Source organism: Cucurbita moschata, unplaced genomic scaffold (genome assembly GCF_002738365.1).
Source record: "Cucurbita moschata cultivar Rifu unplaced genomic scaffold, Cmos_1.0 Cmo_Scf00020, whole genome shotgun sequence".
Classification (NCBI taxonomy): Eukaryota; Viridiplantae; Streptophyta; class Magnoliopsida; order Cucurbitales; family Cucurbitaceae; genus Cucurbita; species Cucurbita moschata.
In genome coordinates this window covers 1,307,831-1,324,210 of record NW_019268536.1, presented here as the reverse complement: position 1 = coordinate 1,324,210, position 16,380 = coordinate 1,307,831, and the positions used below count along the sequence as shown (strand labels likewise).

Sequence of the window (16,380 nt, the reverse complement as noted above, 5' to 3'; positions counted from 1 at the left end):
AAAAAAAAAAAAAAAAAAAAAAACTGACTCTGAGCTGCCGTATCACTTCACGCAAGTGATTCACATCATCTTGCATAACTTCATTAACAATTGCTTTGTTTTTTATAGCTTTGGCACGCTGGGCAAACCTCAAGGTGCTAAGACTTTCACTCTTGCAGCTGCAAAACAGCCCACGTAAATTTGTTATTTCAAGAAGAAAAAAGCACCTTCAATGTAAGAGGAGACCTGAAATATTATACTAACCTCTGTGATGGAGAAATGGCACAAACCATCGCTAATTTTGCATTTCCCCCGAGAGATTCTTGCAATAAAAAAGTGAGCCTGGAGTCTCTATACGGGATGTGCCTTTGTTTTCCAGTTTGAGAAATCTCGGCAAGAATATTAATAAGATTCCTGTACCACAATCACTTTCTCAACAAGATAGGTAGAGAAAACCGTCCTTAGTGACATGTAGAGGAAACTTGTATGCAAAAATACTTCCCTTCATCTGGCTAAAACTAGAATGCACTGCCCCCACCCAAAAAAAAGCTATGGCACATCTATTTTAAATGTTAATTTTTAAACATCTTTAACATTGCATCTAAATTTTTTGCATGCAGCGATTACAAGTAACAGTCATATCCATATCATATAAGTTTAGAACTCCAATATGATGAGAAAAACTATTTCGGAAAATTTAAAGATAGTGAAGTTTGAATTCAATTATTCACTGAACAAATTGTCTCCCCTTTAAAGAATGCACACTACATCCAGGATTACGTCATCACTCAGCAAACCATCAGGGAGGCAGGGGATTCCCCATTCTCATGAAACTAAAATATTTTCAGATCTGTAAGCTCACTGAAGATGAAAACAATAAAAAGCGGCTGTATCAACGAGCATTCTGATGAATAATTAGACAATTAATTAACATTAGAAAATAAATGAAAAAGAACATCCTTCAAAAGATACTGCTTAAAAGAGATCTGAAATATGTCCCACTAGAATTCATTAGTTACCCGAGCTGTGAGAGTGATCTGTTGATATTTCCTGCTTCCTTCAGGCGTTCCCCCGCTGCACCTGTTAGCTTCTGCCTCTCAGAACCAGCTAAATCAACAAGATTTATTCGACTTGTTTTAAAGCTGCTTAAACCATCTGCCATCCTCTGCCCCAGAAAATAATTGTGAGCCTAAATTTTACAAGTACCAGTCCATGAATGTAGAAAACATGACACACACATTTCCATCCTGCACAAACTGGACTACCAATTATCCAGTCTATAAATTAAATGCCTAAATTTTTTTATTGAAATCCGATGATACCATATTAAAGGATACGAGCAACTTCTTTTAGTATTACCTTGGATCGGGATTCAACAACACACGTAAAAACAGTATGTGACCGCGAACTCTCAGAATTAACACTTGTTGCACCAGTCCTCCTGTTTGATAAACCCTGCATAATTATTCTGATATTATAGAGATGATGTTTAAAACTGTATCCAAGTCATTCTAAAAAGGTTGACCATGAAAAGGAAGAACAGTGGTGACCATGTTCTAGGGAAATTTTTTTACAATATCATGATAACAAGTCTCTTTTAAAGTTACGTCTTCATGCTATATGAAGTAGATGACGGTTTCTAAAAGTATAGGTCACAAGATCTCCACAACAATTCACCAAAGAATTAAACCAAAAACTGAAATGCCATTTATTGGATTGTATGACACTCCAAAGGTTAGTTTTCTCTCTCTCCAAAATCAAGAATGCAAAAATTCACCAAAGAATTAAACCAAAAAATGAAATGCCAGTTATTGTATTGTACACTCCAAAGGTTAGTTTTATCTCTCTCCAAAATCAAGAACGCAAAGTCAAACTTTTTTACCTTTATTAAGGTTTCCATTTTTCATGCTTAAGTAAGTAATAGGAACTAATGTCAATTAAAAAGGTCCAAAACCTGATGATTAATTCTGAATTTATGATTCCTACTGCATATTGAATCAAATCCCACCAACCTTGAAAATTACGGTATTCAAAATACGAAGGGTAGAATACAAATTATATCCGGATATCTTGGACAATTACAACTACCTGACTCCTAATACTTAAAAAGTGAAATACAGTTCTTGTACGGTAGATCTCTGCATTTAGTAATCTCTTTAACATGCTCTCTCTACTTAAGCTGTTAATATACATCCAATATTAGTTACCATGTGGATGTCACGTAGAAAGAGGAAAAAATCAAACCAATTCCAAATCCAAGGTACAGGAGGCCAAGTTATAATGATCCACAACAACAAGAATAATTAGCAATTCATCTGAATAATTGCTAATACAGGTTGTGTAAAGCCTATAAATACAGTCACGTAAAGAGCTCATGGATGGAACAATTCTAATAACAATAGTTTAATTAAAACAATACAGAAAAGGTTATCTTTAGCCATGACAAAAAATAATATAATAATATCCTTAACATTTCTATTTCAACTATCCCAGACACACACACACATTACATAGGTGCACATATTAGCAGGAAAAGGAAGTAAAAACCTTCATTAATATCCGAATAACGTCAGCCATTGTAGATACACACTCCTCTGTTAGATTTTCCACATAAACACCAGATTTTACATCTTCTCTAATCTGTGAGATGAATTCAACAGAAGACCGAATAAGTTTCTCATAATACAGGAAATAGAATAACATTTTGTTTTTTCATTGTTTTATTTATTACTTAGAGAGAGAGAGAGGCATTAGGCATTATGAATAACCTGGAGGTTTCTCTGATTTGGATCCAATAGATCAGTGATTTGCTCATTGTAAATCTGCAACAAAGCTTTTCCAGTGAATTGAAATGAATTCGTACATAAAACATGTAGATCATACTGTAGAAGACAATTGTTGTCCAACCTCGAGAAAAGAACAGTAGCACTGATACTTGAGTAACTTGTCAGCATGCTTCACTTGTTCCTACAATTTCCACCAAAGACTAAATAATGTGAGGTTCTGCACAATTACCTTCAAGAGTCTAAGAACTAAAAATTTTAAACCCACCTCGTTTATACGAGCAAAGAGTCGTTCAAAAACACGGGGAGTTAAGCCTTTTTGTTCGGTTAATAAATTGTCATCTGATAAAGCATTGGCTGGACCCCACATGGTATATGTCTTTCCACTTCCCGTCTGGTTCAATTAGTACATAGGCATTTAGGATGTAAAATAAACATCATAAACTGCAGGAAACAGAAAGGTGGACGAAGAGATGCAGACATACTTGTCCATACGCAAATACAGAACTATTGAAACCTGCCATGCAATTTTCAACAAGAGGCTCTCCAACAAGTTGAAAGATATCAAGCTGCAAACAGAATAAACAAAAGTTAATCTTTCACCCCATATTGTCTAATGTCATCAAACGAGCTGCAAGCAAGAGTTCACAATAGATCATGCCTGTGTTGCCTCTGTGTCGGCAACAGCATCAAAAGTAAACGTTTGTCCATTAATTGACAAAGAATCCTCAGAAGCTTTCTGTACTACATTATCCCCTTCATCTCTGTCCTTGCACGGCGGCCTCATGCGCACTACCACCTGAAAATCGCAGACATAACTTATGCTTGGAAGAAAGTTCCAATGCCAATCTCAAAGTTGAGCTTGGGAGCTAGAGCAACAAATCCTCCTACATTCAGAGTACACTCTCTCTCCTTATACAGGCACTCACACCCCCTCATCTGAACAAACATAATGTAGAATCTTTTCTCAAGACAAACCACTAATAAACCATAGCACTAAGAACCACAGTTCAACATTCAGGTTTGAAGTAACACAACGCATGTCTGACATCCAAAAGATGAGCGAACTGAACAAGAAACGGAGCCGTTCCCTTCTAATAGCTTACTAAAGCTGCAAAGAACAGCAGCATATCTACTTAACTAAATTTAGCAGAAATGCAGTAGTCCATCTACTAACATAACTTTACCGCATCTGAAACTTAAACTGTCACTTCTCCACCCAAATTTGGACAAAAATGAAACCAAAACACACAGAATTGCAACACGTTGTGTACCTTCACACCAGAATCAGACAATCCGGGGATTGAATTCTCGGGGACGGTCTCCATGCTGAGCTTCCGCTTGAGTGGGTTGGAAGACGGAGGTCTGGGTGGGAGCGGGCTCTTCAACTTGGCCGGCGAGGGTTTGGGATCCAGAACCATGGAGTTAGGATCTGAAGGCGGAGCATTCTCCTTAGAGGATTTGGGCTTCCGAGGGGGTCTACCCTTGATTCCACCGCTAGGGCTTGGGGAAGAAGAAGGCGGGTCGACGGCATGGGTATCTCGCAAGATAGCGTTTCTTGGCTGCATAAAGTGCTTCATTGGAAAGAAACGGGAAAATGGAAGAGGAAAAACGGATTTCACAGAGAGAAAGAAAGAAGAGTGAAGATTTGGAGGAAGACGAAGACAAGAGAGCGGGAGAGAAGGAAGAAGAGAGAGAATTAGCCGTTAAAGAATAGAGAGAGAAAGAGAGAGGGAAGAAATTTGAAATGACAAAGAACATATATCATAACTATAGTGAGAGAGAGAGAGAGAGACGAAACCCTTTTGGAATTTTGCGGATTTGGATCTGGAGCTTTTCGTGGATCCGGGTCGACCCGACACATCGGAGTTTCAACTACCTTATTTTCTCGATTTAGGTTTTTATGATTTATTTGGGTTTTTTTGGCTAATTATTCCATTATCCGCCAAAAATCATGAATTTATAAGCTAATAATAAATAGGAAACCTTTGGAATAAACTAAAAATAAAATCACCCGAGATTATGCTCAAAATAGACAATATCATATAATTACAACATACCGCTATATCTATAGGGTCCTTAAATATCGAACAAAAAGACTCTAGAAAAGATATCAAACCTCAATTAAAGAGGTTGTATGGGGTCCTTAAATGTCGAACAAAAAAACTCTACAAAAGATATCAAGTCTCGATTGAAGAGGTTGTATGGAGATTCTTCGAGAGCTTCAAAAAAAAAAAAAACGCACATATCTTGTTTAAAAGCTATTAAAAAAAAAAATCAGGACTAATTCAAAAATTCCAAAAAATAGGAACCTCAAAAACAGCTCTATAATATACTTTATTCTAAGAAACGCTAACATAATTAAATTTGGCATCTTATTGAACAAAAATGATGATATTGTTCCTCCACTTATCCAGAAATTCTATCAGGATCCTCCAAATAAGGGTTTCAAAGGGTTTCAATTTTTTTAAATCAACTAGAATTCATATTCGAACCGATTATATTGATTGCAGACCTTTTAATTCATAGTTGAGAAGAATGTTCTTGGTACATGTATGCCTAGATTTGATGACTTTCAAACCCTTGTCCATTCTTCCACTCAATCAAACGTTTTTGTGCCTGAACTAGAAACTCATTTACTTCAAAAGTTGCAACAAGTGGGACATCAAATCCTCTGAGACTCGGAATCATGGTCAAAAGCAAGCAGACTAAAGTATACGGATCATGAAAGGATTATTTATTAGCTCCCCTTGTCTCAGAGGAGAATGAACAAACATCCTTCAACACACTAACATACTACACACCAAAAGTGTAAACAACACAACTACTACAACGCTGTATTCTCCATAGACGACGCAGCATTCATCATGCATAGTGATATGAAGTTTGAGTAGGGCTGAGTATCAACCATGGCCACTAAGCTTTGCTATCAATGGTCATTGGCACTGCCTCCTGCTTCACTGCTGAACTCTGCAAAGCCATGCACAACACCCTTCGTCAGAAAACCAAAAGAATTCATCACAAAGCAGGAGAGGAACAGAGACATGAGCTGTTTAGTCTACTTACGGCAGCCTTCCCCGACTCCAACTTGCTCATTTTTGCAAAGATGTTGCCATAAAATTGTGCGTCTCTCTTGTTGTATTCCCTTACTTTCTCTTTCAGCTGTCGAAGTTCGATCTTCACTTGTCTGTATAAACATTATAATGACACCCACATGAGCGCTTGCATCGATCTTCACTTTCATTGTATAAAAGCTACTTATAAACAGCAATATCATCATGGATGAGCTACCTGTTTTCAGGGTCAATCTCAAGGGCTTTCTTGAGATCCTGCTCAGCAAGATCAAGATCAACGAGTTGAATATATGCTTGAGCCCTTCTATACAGAGCTTTCACATTTCTACTGTCAAGTTCCAACACCTGTAGATCGAGAAATTAAGGTATTAAACCAATAGATCCTATTATCATGTCAAATCTTTAAGATATAACTGTCACTATGCACACCTTTGAACAGAGCTTCTCCGCTTGCCTGTAGTCCTTGACTTTCAATTTGCAAGCAGCATTGTTTAGATTGCACAAAATCTTTAGTGCCTTGCACTGTTGCTTCTCCTCATCGTTGAAGGAGGTATCATATTCAATGTAACGCACAGCCTTTTCATATCTGCTTGATGCTCTGGCATATTTACCAGCTTTGAACAATACGTTTCCTTCTTCCTTCTTTCTCCCTGCTGCTTCTATTTTCTCTTCCGCTGTTTTCAGATCCCAAGATTCTTTTTCCTAGAACAACAAAAAGTTAGTATAAGATTGATTAATGGGGCATTTTCCCGTGAGAAACTTGGCTACAAATGGATCTTCTAGACATACTTTGACAAATGAGACAAGCTCAACTTCGTAATGAACAGTTGAGTTTGCAGGAACCACAGCAAGATCTTGAGATGAATCGGAAGACCCAAAAGCATATTGTGGATGGATAGTCACCATGGCAATTTCTCCCTTCTTCATTTTTTTCACAGCCAAATCGAGTCCTTCAATGACTTGTTCTGTTCATATTCCAGGTTACAGCTTAGTTAGTAGAACAATAATGATCCAATTCGTCCCATGTTCCTACCAAGATCAAATACCTTCATCAGTTTTGAACTCAAAAGGCTTCTCGTCATCGCCCTTCTTAGCAAAGATCGTCCCATCAGCTAGTTTACCGACGAGTTTCACTGCCAAGAACAGAAGCTCAATATAGTTAGCTACTTAGACTACAATTGATATCATTTCCATTTGACAAACAACTGAGGCATCAGTAAAATAATATCACCTTGAACCTCTGCTCCATCATTTGGTTGTTCATATCCTTCTCCCTCCTTCAAAGTCTTCTTCAGGACTTTCTTATCTTTAGTAATGTCTATAACAGTTTTCCAAGAAACCAATTCAAGGGTTATCAGAAGCGTGGCATTAGGAGGCACAACACCTTCTTCTCCCACCGCAGGCCTACCGGACTCCCCAAACCCATCTGTTCAACGATGAAAGAGTAGGCAAGAATCAGCACAGCCCCAAGGAACAAGACCCAGAAAGAATTCCATGTGTAAATTTACTCACATTGAGGCCTCACAGTTAACAACGCTTTCTCTCCCTTCTTCATCGTTTTCACAGTTGTTGCCAAAGCAGGGCAGAAGTGGCCTGCAAGAACAAGCAGAGCAAACAAATTCAGATACCTTTCAAATTCAGGACAACAGGATTTTAGGGCAATGAATAATACCCACCATTTTCAACGATGAATTCAACCCCATCAGACCTCGAGATTAGCGTACCATCTTCACGACGAGCCTCGTAATGAACTGGAAAGATCACAGGATTAGTTCAACAATACTTCAAAGTTCAGAAAAAAGAAAAAAAGTGGACCGAAATGGATAACACACCCAGGACTTCGTCTAGATCCTTCGGTTTATCCCACCCATCTCCTTTGACGAGGATCTTTTTGAGGATTCCTCCATCTTGACAGATATCTTTGACGCTGTGCCATGAAAGCAGCTCAACATCAAATTGAAGAGTAGCATTCGGCGGAATAGTTGGAGGAGAACCGGACTCTCCATAAGCCAATCCAGGGGGTATCGTGAATACTGCATTTTCACCCTTCCTCATAGTTCTGATACCTTCATCCCATCCTTTAATCACTTGCCCTGATGGAAACAGCCAACGTGATATAAGATAAACGACCACTGTATCAGAATCAAAACGGAAGAACAGCTACAACCAACCATGGATTGAAAGAGCGCAACAAAATTCCAATAAATAGGGATCGATCTTCGGACTATCTAATCAGGAATTGTAACGTAAAATTTCGTGCATTCACAATTATCGGCAAACTTCAAAGTACAATCCGTAAACCTAAATTAGAAATTACCTTCCCCGAGCTTGAATTTGAAAGGCGTTCCTCGGTCACGGCTGGAATCGAATTTAGTCCCATCAAGAAGGGTTCCGGTATAATGCACTGCATAACAACAAACACAAACCCCGAATTGACAACATTCAACGCGAAAATTCACATAAATTCAAGCATCAGCCACAGATAGATAGACCAATCGTAGTTTACCTTCGACTTCATCACCAGTGTCGGGAGTTTCCCATCCTTCACCTTCTTTAACAAGTTTCTTCTTCAGCCCGTTCTTCCCAATCTCCTTCTCCTCGCCAACCTTCAGAACCGGGCTCTCCGCTTCATCCTCAGGCATGTCCATTTCCTCGTCCACATTGCTTGCAGATGGAAACTCAAAATCGTCCTCCATGGCGGGAAAAATGAGTAGAAATCAACGAGGGTGAGATATAGACGAAAAGGGTATGCGATTCGAGCAGGAAAACTACCAATGAGCAATGTCAATAGCGATCGATTCGTGAGTTAGCACTACTAGGCACTGAATTTTATAGTGGGGGATAGCGATGAGAATCTAGAGAGTTCTACGATCTGGCGAGTTCACGATGGTTCCAGAACCAAAAATTTCTCGTTGTTTCTGTTTCCTTGAGACGGACTTCAATAATGCTACGTGTCACAACGCAGAAGGAACTATAAGCATGACCGCAGCACCCTAGCTTTCCAATGCATCCTTTCCTTTAAACCATAGGTTAAGAATGATCCAGTTTCCGAAGCCGTTGAAAGTAGGAAGTTGTGGTTGTTGTGGTTGTTATGATACTCGATCATAAGCACCAACAATGTTAGATTTTGCAAAGCTAAAGATCCTTCTATAATTCTTGCAAACGTTTACAGAGAAAGCTAACTTAACATATTGATTTCAACCAACAGCTGGTTAGAAGATGAATGACTCTGAGATCGAACTTATAATCTATGATAGTCATTCTTAGATATCAAGACGACTCACTTCAAAATTAGCCTGATGATGACTAATCCAATGAATCGATTTTTTAACATCAAACCTAAAATAAGGTTTGGAAGAAACATACCACCCAAAGAGTTTTAACAAAGGTTTTTGTATTCCACCGTCTTAATTGTCTTAATTGTTAGTTCAACCACCAAAGACAAATCTTCTAATCACTTTCCAATGTCAGTCACTTCATTATTTTCTTGATTTGATACTTGAATCTTCTTTGTATTGATTCTTGTAATTGCTCGTTCGGGTACATGCAAGTGATCAGTTGTTGGATTCATATCACTCGATTGGACTTATCACGATGGATGATCGGCGGCTGTAAAGGCTTTACTAATTGAGTTAGGGTTTGGCTTTGGCTCTGATACCAAACCGTAACTCAAGAGGAAATTTTGATATTTAAGAATACCAATATAGGTGCTCTGACGAGAAATAGAATTGGGATCGAAGATGCTATAAACATAGGTGGGACTTTAGATCTCACTTGGACTTTCGATTCCACCTATGTTTATAGCACCTTCGATCCCAATTTTATTTCTCATTCTTAACACTGTACTCGGGTTTGAAATATGGTTTTATTTTTTTTAAGTGTTTTGTGTTTAATATGTCTCTAAATTTTAAATTTTATATCTAATAGATTAGTACCTTATATTTTTTAAAATTTTTATATTTAATATATTATAATGGTGAGATCTCACTTCATTTCGAAAGAAGAACCAAACATTTTTTATAAAAGTATGAAAACTTTTTTCTAATAGATGTGCTTTGAAATCGTGAGGCTGACGACGACCCATAACAGACCAAAGCATACAATATCTGTTAGCGGTGGGTTTGGGGTGTTAAAGTTGGTATCAAAGCTAGGCACCGAGTGGTATGCCAGTGAAGACGCTTAACTAGAAGGGGGTAGATTGTGAGATCCCACATCGGTTGAAGAGGGGAACAAGCACCGAGCGGTGTGTCAACAAAGACGTTGGGCCTCGAAGGGAATGAACGGTAAAATCCTATATCGGTTGGAGAGAAGAACAAATGGCCCCGAATAAGGATGGATTGTGAGATCCTGCGTTGATTGGAAAGGAGAATAGATTATTCCTAATAAGGATGTGGAAACCTCTCTCTAGTAGATATATTTTAAAACTGCAAGGCTGAAACTGATACGTAACAAGCCAAAACATTAGGAACAAAGTTGAAATTGACACATAATTTAAAAATATACTACTAATACATAAAATAATATATATTTTTTTTATTGAATAGATTATTTATTACCTATTAAACATATAATTTTGCAACAATAATTTAAAATTGAGACATAATTATATGTTTAAATACGAAAAAAAAAAAAAAATTGGATTACAAATTTTAATTAAATATTTGAAAACAAGCTAACATTTTATTCTTATTAAATTTTTTTTGAATAAATAATCTGAACAACCTGATCCAATCAAACCATAAAAAAAAAAAAATTATGATCGGTGAATTGGGTTGGGTTCATTATTTATTAAATGTTATTTGAGTTGAAAAATTTACAATCCAAAAAATTGGGTCTGTCTAAAAAAATGTCTTAATCCGATCCAACCCACAATTGAGAATACAACCGGCCCAAACACGGTAGGTAGACAAATATGTCAACAACTTAAACAATTGGGTCGGTCTAAAAACATGTCTCAATCTGACCCAACCCACAATTTATAATACAATCGACTCAGACAGAGGAGGTACACAAATATGCTAACAACGGGAACAATTTGATCAGTCTAAAAAAGTGTCTCAACTTGACTCAACCCACGATTGAGAATACAACCGGCTCAAACACGGTAGGTAGACAAATATGTTAACAACCTAAACAATTGGGCCGGTCTAAAAACATGTCTCAATCTAACCCAACCCACAATTTAGAATACAATTACTCAGATAGACAAGGTACACAAGTATACTAACAACCCGAACAATTTGATGAGTGTAAAAAAATGTGTCAACTCGATCCAATCCACGATTGAGAATACAACCGATTGGTACACAAATATGTTCGTTTAAGATAACAAAATATAACATGAACGATGGATCGATTGACCTTTAAAACGCACCGATTAATATGTTATAGTATTTGTTATAGGAAATTGAAATGCAAAAAGAAGTAAAAGAAAGTTTGTAATAAATGGTTTGCGTATTAACGTAATTAAAAGAGCGAAGGGTGAGGGAAGGAAAGCTCGACATTCCCACCAAATCTGTCTCAACCTCAACCCCTCTTCCCAATTCCAATTCTTTCTTCTTCCTGCGGTGACCCCTTCTCTGCAATTTCTCAGGGGGTCGCCTCAATTCGCTTGTTTCTCTCGTTTTCTCTTCTCTTTTCCCTCTTTCCAATCCCATTTTCCAACACCCAATTTCTCTAATCGCGGGAAAATCCAATCCCCATTCCGAAAACGAAAAAATTCCCGATTCAATTCTCTCGTCACAATGTCAGAAATGGCGAACGCCGATCCCGAAGGAATTGATGGAGTTCGTATGTCTTGGAACGTTTGGCCGCGCACCAAGGTTGAGGCCAGCAAGTGTGTTGTGCCACTCGCTGCTTCGATCGCTCCGATCCGTCCTCACCCTGAGATCCCAACTCTTCCTTATGCGCCGCTTCGTTGCAAGTCTTGTTCTGCCGTTCTCAATCCGTTTTCCCGTGTCGACTTCACCGCTAAGATTTGGATCTGCCCTTTTTGCTTTCAGCGATGCCATTTTCCTCCTCATTATGCCATGATCTCTGAGACCCATCTTCCTGGCGAGCTTTATCCTCAGTATACCACTGTTCAATATGCTCTTCCTCAACCCACTCACCCCAATCCTGCGCTAGATTCGGCTCAGCAGGCGAATCCCTCCCCGGTTTTCCTTTTTTTGCTCGATACCTGTATGATCGAGGAGGAATTGGATTTTGTGAAATCCGCGCTCAAAAGGGCGATCGGGTTGTTGCCTGATAATGCGCTTGTTGGATTTGTTTCGTTTGGGACTCAGGTTCAGGTTCATGAATTGGGATTCTCTGATATGTCTAAGGTGTATGTGTTTCGGGGTACGAAGGAGGTTTCTAAGGATCAGGTTTTGGAGCAATTGGGTCTTGGGGTTGGAGTGCGGAGAGTCGCTGGAGCGTATCAAAAGGGGGTCCAAAGTGGATTCCCTAATTCGGGTGTTGCACGTTTTTTGTTGCCTGCTTCTGAATGCGAATATACCCTCAATTCGGTAGGTCTCATTTGGTTCTCTGTTTCTGTTCATTTTTTTCTGGTCAAATCCCTCATGGAGTTGGGAAATTCTTGAACTCGGTTATATTTGTTGCGAATTCTAGTTGTTGGATGAACTTCAAACGGATCAATGGCCTGTGTCTCCTGGTAATCGGGTATCTCGGTGCACCGGAGTTGCGTTAAGCGTTGCAGCAAGTTTGCTTGGAGCTTGTTTGCCTGGAACCGGTGCTCGCATTATTGCTTTGGTTGGTGGACCATGCACAGAAGGACCTGGCACGGTAACTATGGAAAAAAAAAAAAAGAGAGAAAAAAAAGAAGAGAATTTTGTTCCTCGATTTTGTTGTCCTGAATTATATATTATGATTTGAGCCACATCCTGCCCTATACTAAGCATAATTTTTGTAAGTTACTTGATTTTTGGTTGTTAGAAGCTACGCCAGAGGTTTGGAATTACATTTTGGTTATTTGTTTTGCATTGTTGCTAACGTTTTATTGTACTTGATTTTGAACTAGCCTTTTATTTTGGTAGCAGACATTCCCGGCATCATTTTGGTCATCGTATGCCGTTAACTTGTGTCTTCATCCTGCATTGGTTCAAATTAATTTATTACTACAGAAAAATATGGGCCTTTTTGGCCAATTTTTTTTATGGGCAAATTATCCAGGATCCTTATTTGCCACCTTTTTCTCTCACTGATGTCTAGCATCATGTGTGACGAATGTTCATGCAAACTACTTGCTTGATAATTTATCCAAGTCCATGAGATAGTTAGTGGTTATTTTCTCTTGCTTCATATTGCTTGTGACAAAATTATTTCAAGGAAGTTGGTAGTTGGATCCATATGTTGCATACTTTACTTCAAACTTTCATGCTCATTGATTCCAACAATGCAATTAGAAGCTTCTTTTGCTTTAACTCAACTAAGATGGCTTACAAAAGGTGTGGATTTAGGTATAAGAGCTTATAGAATCTGCATCAAGAAGTGGCAGATATTATCATTTTGGCTATTTTATCTTTTATTTTATTTCCTCTTTTTAGATTTATTCACACTTATTATTAAGGCATAGCATCAGCTAATTTGACTTTGATACAGTAATTTTTTTGATGTTGGAAAATACTTGGTTACTTTCACTAGGACTTTATCATATACTTAGAGAACTGCAGTATTGGGGTTTTTAATTTTGAAACAATTATTTGATATATGTTGCAGTAGCACATGTAATTACTTGCATTGTAATACTTTATTATATTACTTTAATATGATTGTTTCCATAATCAATTCTGCTGTACATGCAACCCAAGTAATGAAAGATATGATTGCATGTTATTTTGTAAGTTATGAAGGGAACTACTATCTTTTGCGTGGACTTTGTTCTAGATGCAACTTTCACTGGCACAATTGAATTGTTAGAACTGAAAATTGAAATATGATCAACCTTGTTCTCATTCCTTTCATACTTATAATTGCTGATGTTTGGCTTCATATACTGATTGGATTGAACATTTACAGATTGTGTCAAAAGATTTATCGGATCCAGTGCGTTCACATAAGGACCTTGATAAGGATGCAGCACCTTATTTTAAAAAAGCAGTCAAATTCTATGAAAGTCTTGCAAAACAGCTGGTTGGCCAAGGCCATGTCTTGGATCTTTTTGCATCAGCACTTGATCAGGTTGCTATATAATTTACCTGCCTCAAATGGGATCTATCTCCTTTTAAAAATATAAGTTAGCAATTTGCAACACGAAGTAACATTAGGTTGGTCGCTCATATTCTATAAAAGAAATCTTAGTATAAAACAACATGGGAATTAGACTCCTAACTTGTTTCTTACCTGGAGCTGTAAACTTAGATTGAATTGATTCTGGTAATTTTATATCCTCTTTTGGGTTCTCTTATGTTGAATTTGATGCTTGTTTTTGTTTTGGTTTGTATTTTTTTCTTGCTTTTTAGGGTGTAAATCTTGAGCATTTCTGCATTCTGCAGATGCACTGGCTGAATTTGTTGTGAGCAAGTTTTCCTATTCATCATGAAGTCCAAATAATAATGTTGAATGTTCCTTCCCCTGAAGAAAGAAATTGTATAAAAAGCATAAAGTATATCAAGAGAAATGAGATGCAGCAATAAGAAATCATACTAGCTTTAAATGTTGAAGATCATCTCTTGAATTGTATAGGTGGTGTTACAGCTAATAAATTTTCATATTAGTCATGATTTTCATGCTAAATTAGCATATTTAAATTACATTGATCCATGCAAGGAGGCTAAGTGGTTATTTGGGCGGTTGGGGGGGCAAGTTTTGTAGATATGGGACTTTGGATTTCGGTGACAAATGACCCAAAAATTAGTCCTCTTCTCCTCTATCTCACTGCATGATGATATGTTTATTTATTGTTATTCAGTTAATGTTCTACATTTGTGAGAATTGTTATTTAAACTTAGGTTATATTTTTTAGCGAACCTTTTATAGATATATAATTTTTGACATCTTTCTTTCTGCATGGTATACTGTAGAAAAAATTTGAAATGTAGATTATAATTTATTGACTTTGATGTTATTTTGGATTTAATGGATCAAGAACTTGGATATATTTTCTTAAAAGATCTTTATGCATATAGCACCTCATCAAAAGTATTCTTGACCTCTAAGCTCCAGAAGGAATTTTGATATACTGTTTATTTGCTAAATACTTCCAACATAAGGATATCCTGATGTATGGACTTTCTAATGTTAAAATCTGACATACTTGATTGTTGATGAGGTAATTTTTTATGATCTTATTTTGTTTGCGCAAGTTTATCTTACGAAGTATTTGTGCCTACTGTTCCATAAGGTGGAAATTAATTGAAGCTAAATAGAATCAATCCATATTAGGTTTGAACATCAGGATTCAACTACTTCTTAACGATATGAAATAAAACTGGTATAACATAACAATTATTTGATTTGAACTGACTTCGATTTGAACATCAAGATTCTATTATTCTTGGCTAGGTTTATATAATAATGGCAATGCAATTACTTTGTTGTAATAACGTTACATTTATATGCATTTTTTTTGTAGCTGTCAATAATCATGCTTCATGCATTGGAATTTTTAAACATATAGGTTGGTGTTGCGGAAATGAAAGTTGCAGTAGAAAAAACTGGTGGTCTTGTTGTTCTAGCTGAAAGTTTTGGACATTCTGTATTTAAGGACTCTTTCAAGCGGGTGTTTGAGGAAGGGGAGCACTCTCTTGGTCTTTGCTTTAAGTGAGTGCATTATTATAAATATATTGTGGGTTTTCTTCTATTTCATTTAGCCCATGTTTTAGTTTTTGCATGTTATCTTAAGTTATAAATACTAGTCTTTGTGTTATTGCCAACTACCTTGGCTTGACTTGTTGGTAAAAGCTAGAAGAGGCAAGCCATTAGTCTTAATATTTTTCATCGAGCCAAAAGAGAAGTATTAAAAAAAGGCGAGTTCCATTTTGACTTTTGATGCCATATGTTGTAGGGCATGCAGTCGTTGCATGGGTTTAGTAAAAAAATTTGTGTGTTGTATTTAAATTTCATATTTCAACATTCATAATGTGTCATTGTACTTGTTTTATTCTAACATTGGATGAAGCTTTACAATCATCATGTTTGTTTTCAATTAATCTACCTTTCGTACCTAGCTCTTGCTTTCTTTGACTGTAAGTTGGATCTTTGGATATAATTTTTTAATCTTCTGAAAAGTATGGATGGGCGAAGGAAAAAGGGACAATAAGTTAACAGTAACCTAGTAGGAAAGTGTATGAAGTCCACGATTTCTTGAGTTTGCATGGATTTTTCTTGTGAATGCCTGCAAGGATTGGCAACAGCGTTCTCATGGAGAAGCCTTTTGGTCTTGGTTCAAAGCGAGAGAGCGTTCTTTGTGCGATGTTTGGTTCCTTTGTTAGATTCTCTGTGTTTCTTTTGGTCTTGGTTCCCAGGGCTTTTGTAATTATTTGCTAGGTCTCAAAAAAAAAAAAAAAAAAAAAAAAAAAAAAAAAAAAAAAAAAAAAAAAAAAAAA

The 16,380-nt window shown here is 37.1% G+C and overlaps 3 protein-coding genes across 4 annotated transcripts in view; 1 reads left to right on the top strand and 2 right to left on the bottom strand.

Annotated features, from left to right (window-relative positions):
• Positions 1–4,460, bottom strand: part of LOC111458068 (kinesin-like protein KIN-12B) — a 9,062-nt gene extending 4,602 nt beyond the window's left edge. For both annotated transcript variants that reach the window (XM_023100570.1, XM_023100571.1), the window contains exons 1-11: positions 4,037–4,460; positions 3,424–3,561; positions 3,248–3,331; positions 3,031–3,156; positions 2,887–2,946; positions 2,748–2,801; positions 2,527–2,619; positions 1,339–1,434; positions 999–1,144; positions 244–393; positions 29–158 (exon numbers count right to left, since the gene is read on the bottom strand). In XM_023100570.1, coding sequence (XP_022956338.1) covers positions 29–158; positions 244–393; positions 999–1,144; positions 1,339–1,434; positions 2,527–2,619; positions 2,748–2,801; positions 2,887–2,946; positions 3,031–3,156; positions 3,248–3,331; positions 3,424–3,561; positions 4,037–4,342 — 1,383 coding nt within the window. In that variant the 5' untranslated portion in view covers positions 4,343–4,460. The remainder of the gene's footprint in view (positions 1–28; positions 159–243; positions 394–998; positions 1,145–1,338; positions 1,435–2,526; positions 2,620–2,747; positions 2,802–2,886; positions 2,947–3,030; positions 3,157–3,247; positions 3,332–3,423; positions 3,562–4,036) is intronic.
• A 917-nt stretch (positions 4,461–5,377) lies between these two features.
• Positions 5,378–8,755, bottom strand: LOC111458070 (peptidyl-prolyl cis-trans isomerase FKBP62-like). Its single transcript, XM_023100573.1, has 12 exons — positions 8,343–8,755; positions 8,154–8,240; positions 7,669–7,929; positions 7,513–7,587; positions 7,349–7,429; positions 7,068–7,262; positions 6,883–6,969; positions 6,626–6,801; positions 6,266–6,538; positions 6,054–6,181; positions 5,829–5,949; positions 5,378–5,732 (listed from the first exon to the last, which is right to left on the bottom strand). Exons 1-12 carry the CDS (start codon positions 8,530–8,532, stop codon positions 5,679–5,681), a joined length of 1,728 nt encoding a protein of 575 aa, XP_022956341.1. The 5' UTR covers positions 8,533–8,755; the 3' UTR covers positions 5,378–5,678.
• A 2,545-nt stretch (positions 8,756–11,300) lies between these two features.
• The window catches only part of LOC111458069 (protein transport protein SEC23-like), an 11,048-nt gene continuing 5,968 nt past the window's right edge, over positions 11,301–16,380 (top strand). Inside the window, exons 1-4 of the mRNA XM_023100572.1 lie at positions 11,301–12,342; positions 12,446–12,619; positions 13,853–14,014; positions 15,453–15,595. Coding sequence (XP_022956340.1) covers positions 11,581–12,342; positions 12,446–12,619; positions 13,853–14,014; positions 15,453–15,595 — 1,241 coding nt within the window. The 5' untranslated portion in view covers positions 11,301–11,580. The remainder of the gene's footprint in view (positions 12,343–12,445; positions 12,620–13,852; positions 14,015–15,452; positions 15,596–16,380) is intronic.

Excerpts from the sequence above, each read along its gene's own strand:
- LOC111458070 (XM_023100573.1), bottom strand. The coding sequence starts at position 8,532 with ATGGAGGACGATTTTGAGTTTCCATCTGCAAGCAATGTGGACGAGGAA. Across the intron at positions 7,588-7,668 it reads GGATCTAGACGAAGTCCTGG|TTCATTACGAGGCTCGTCGT; the intron begins GTGTGTTATCCA and ends TGATCTTTCCAG. Across the intron at positions 6,802-6,882 it reads TGAGTTCAAAACTGATGAAG|AACAAGTCATTGAAGGACTC; the intron begins GTATTTGATCTT and ends GAATATGAACAG.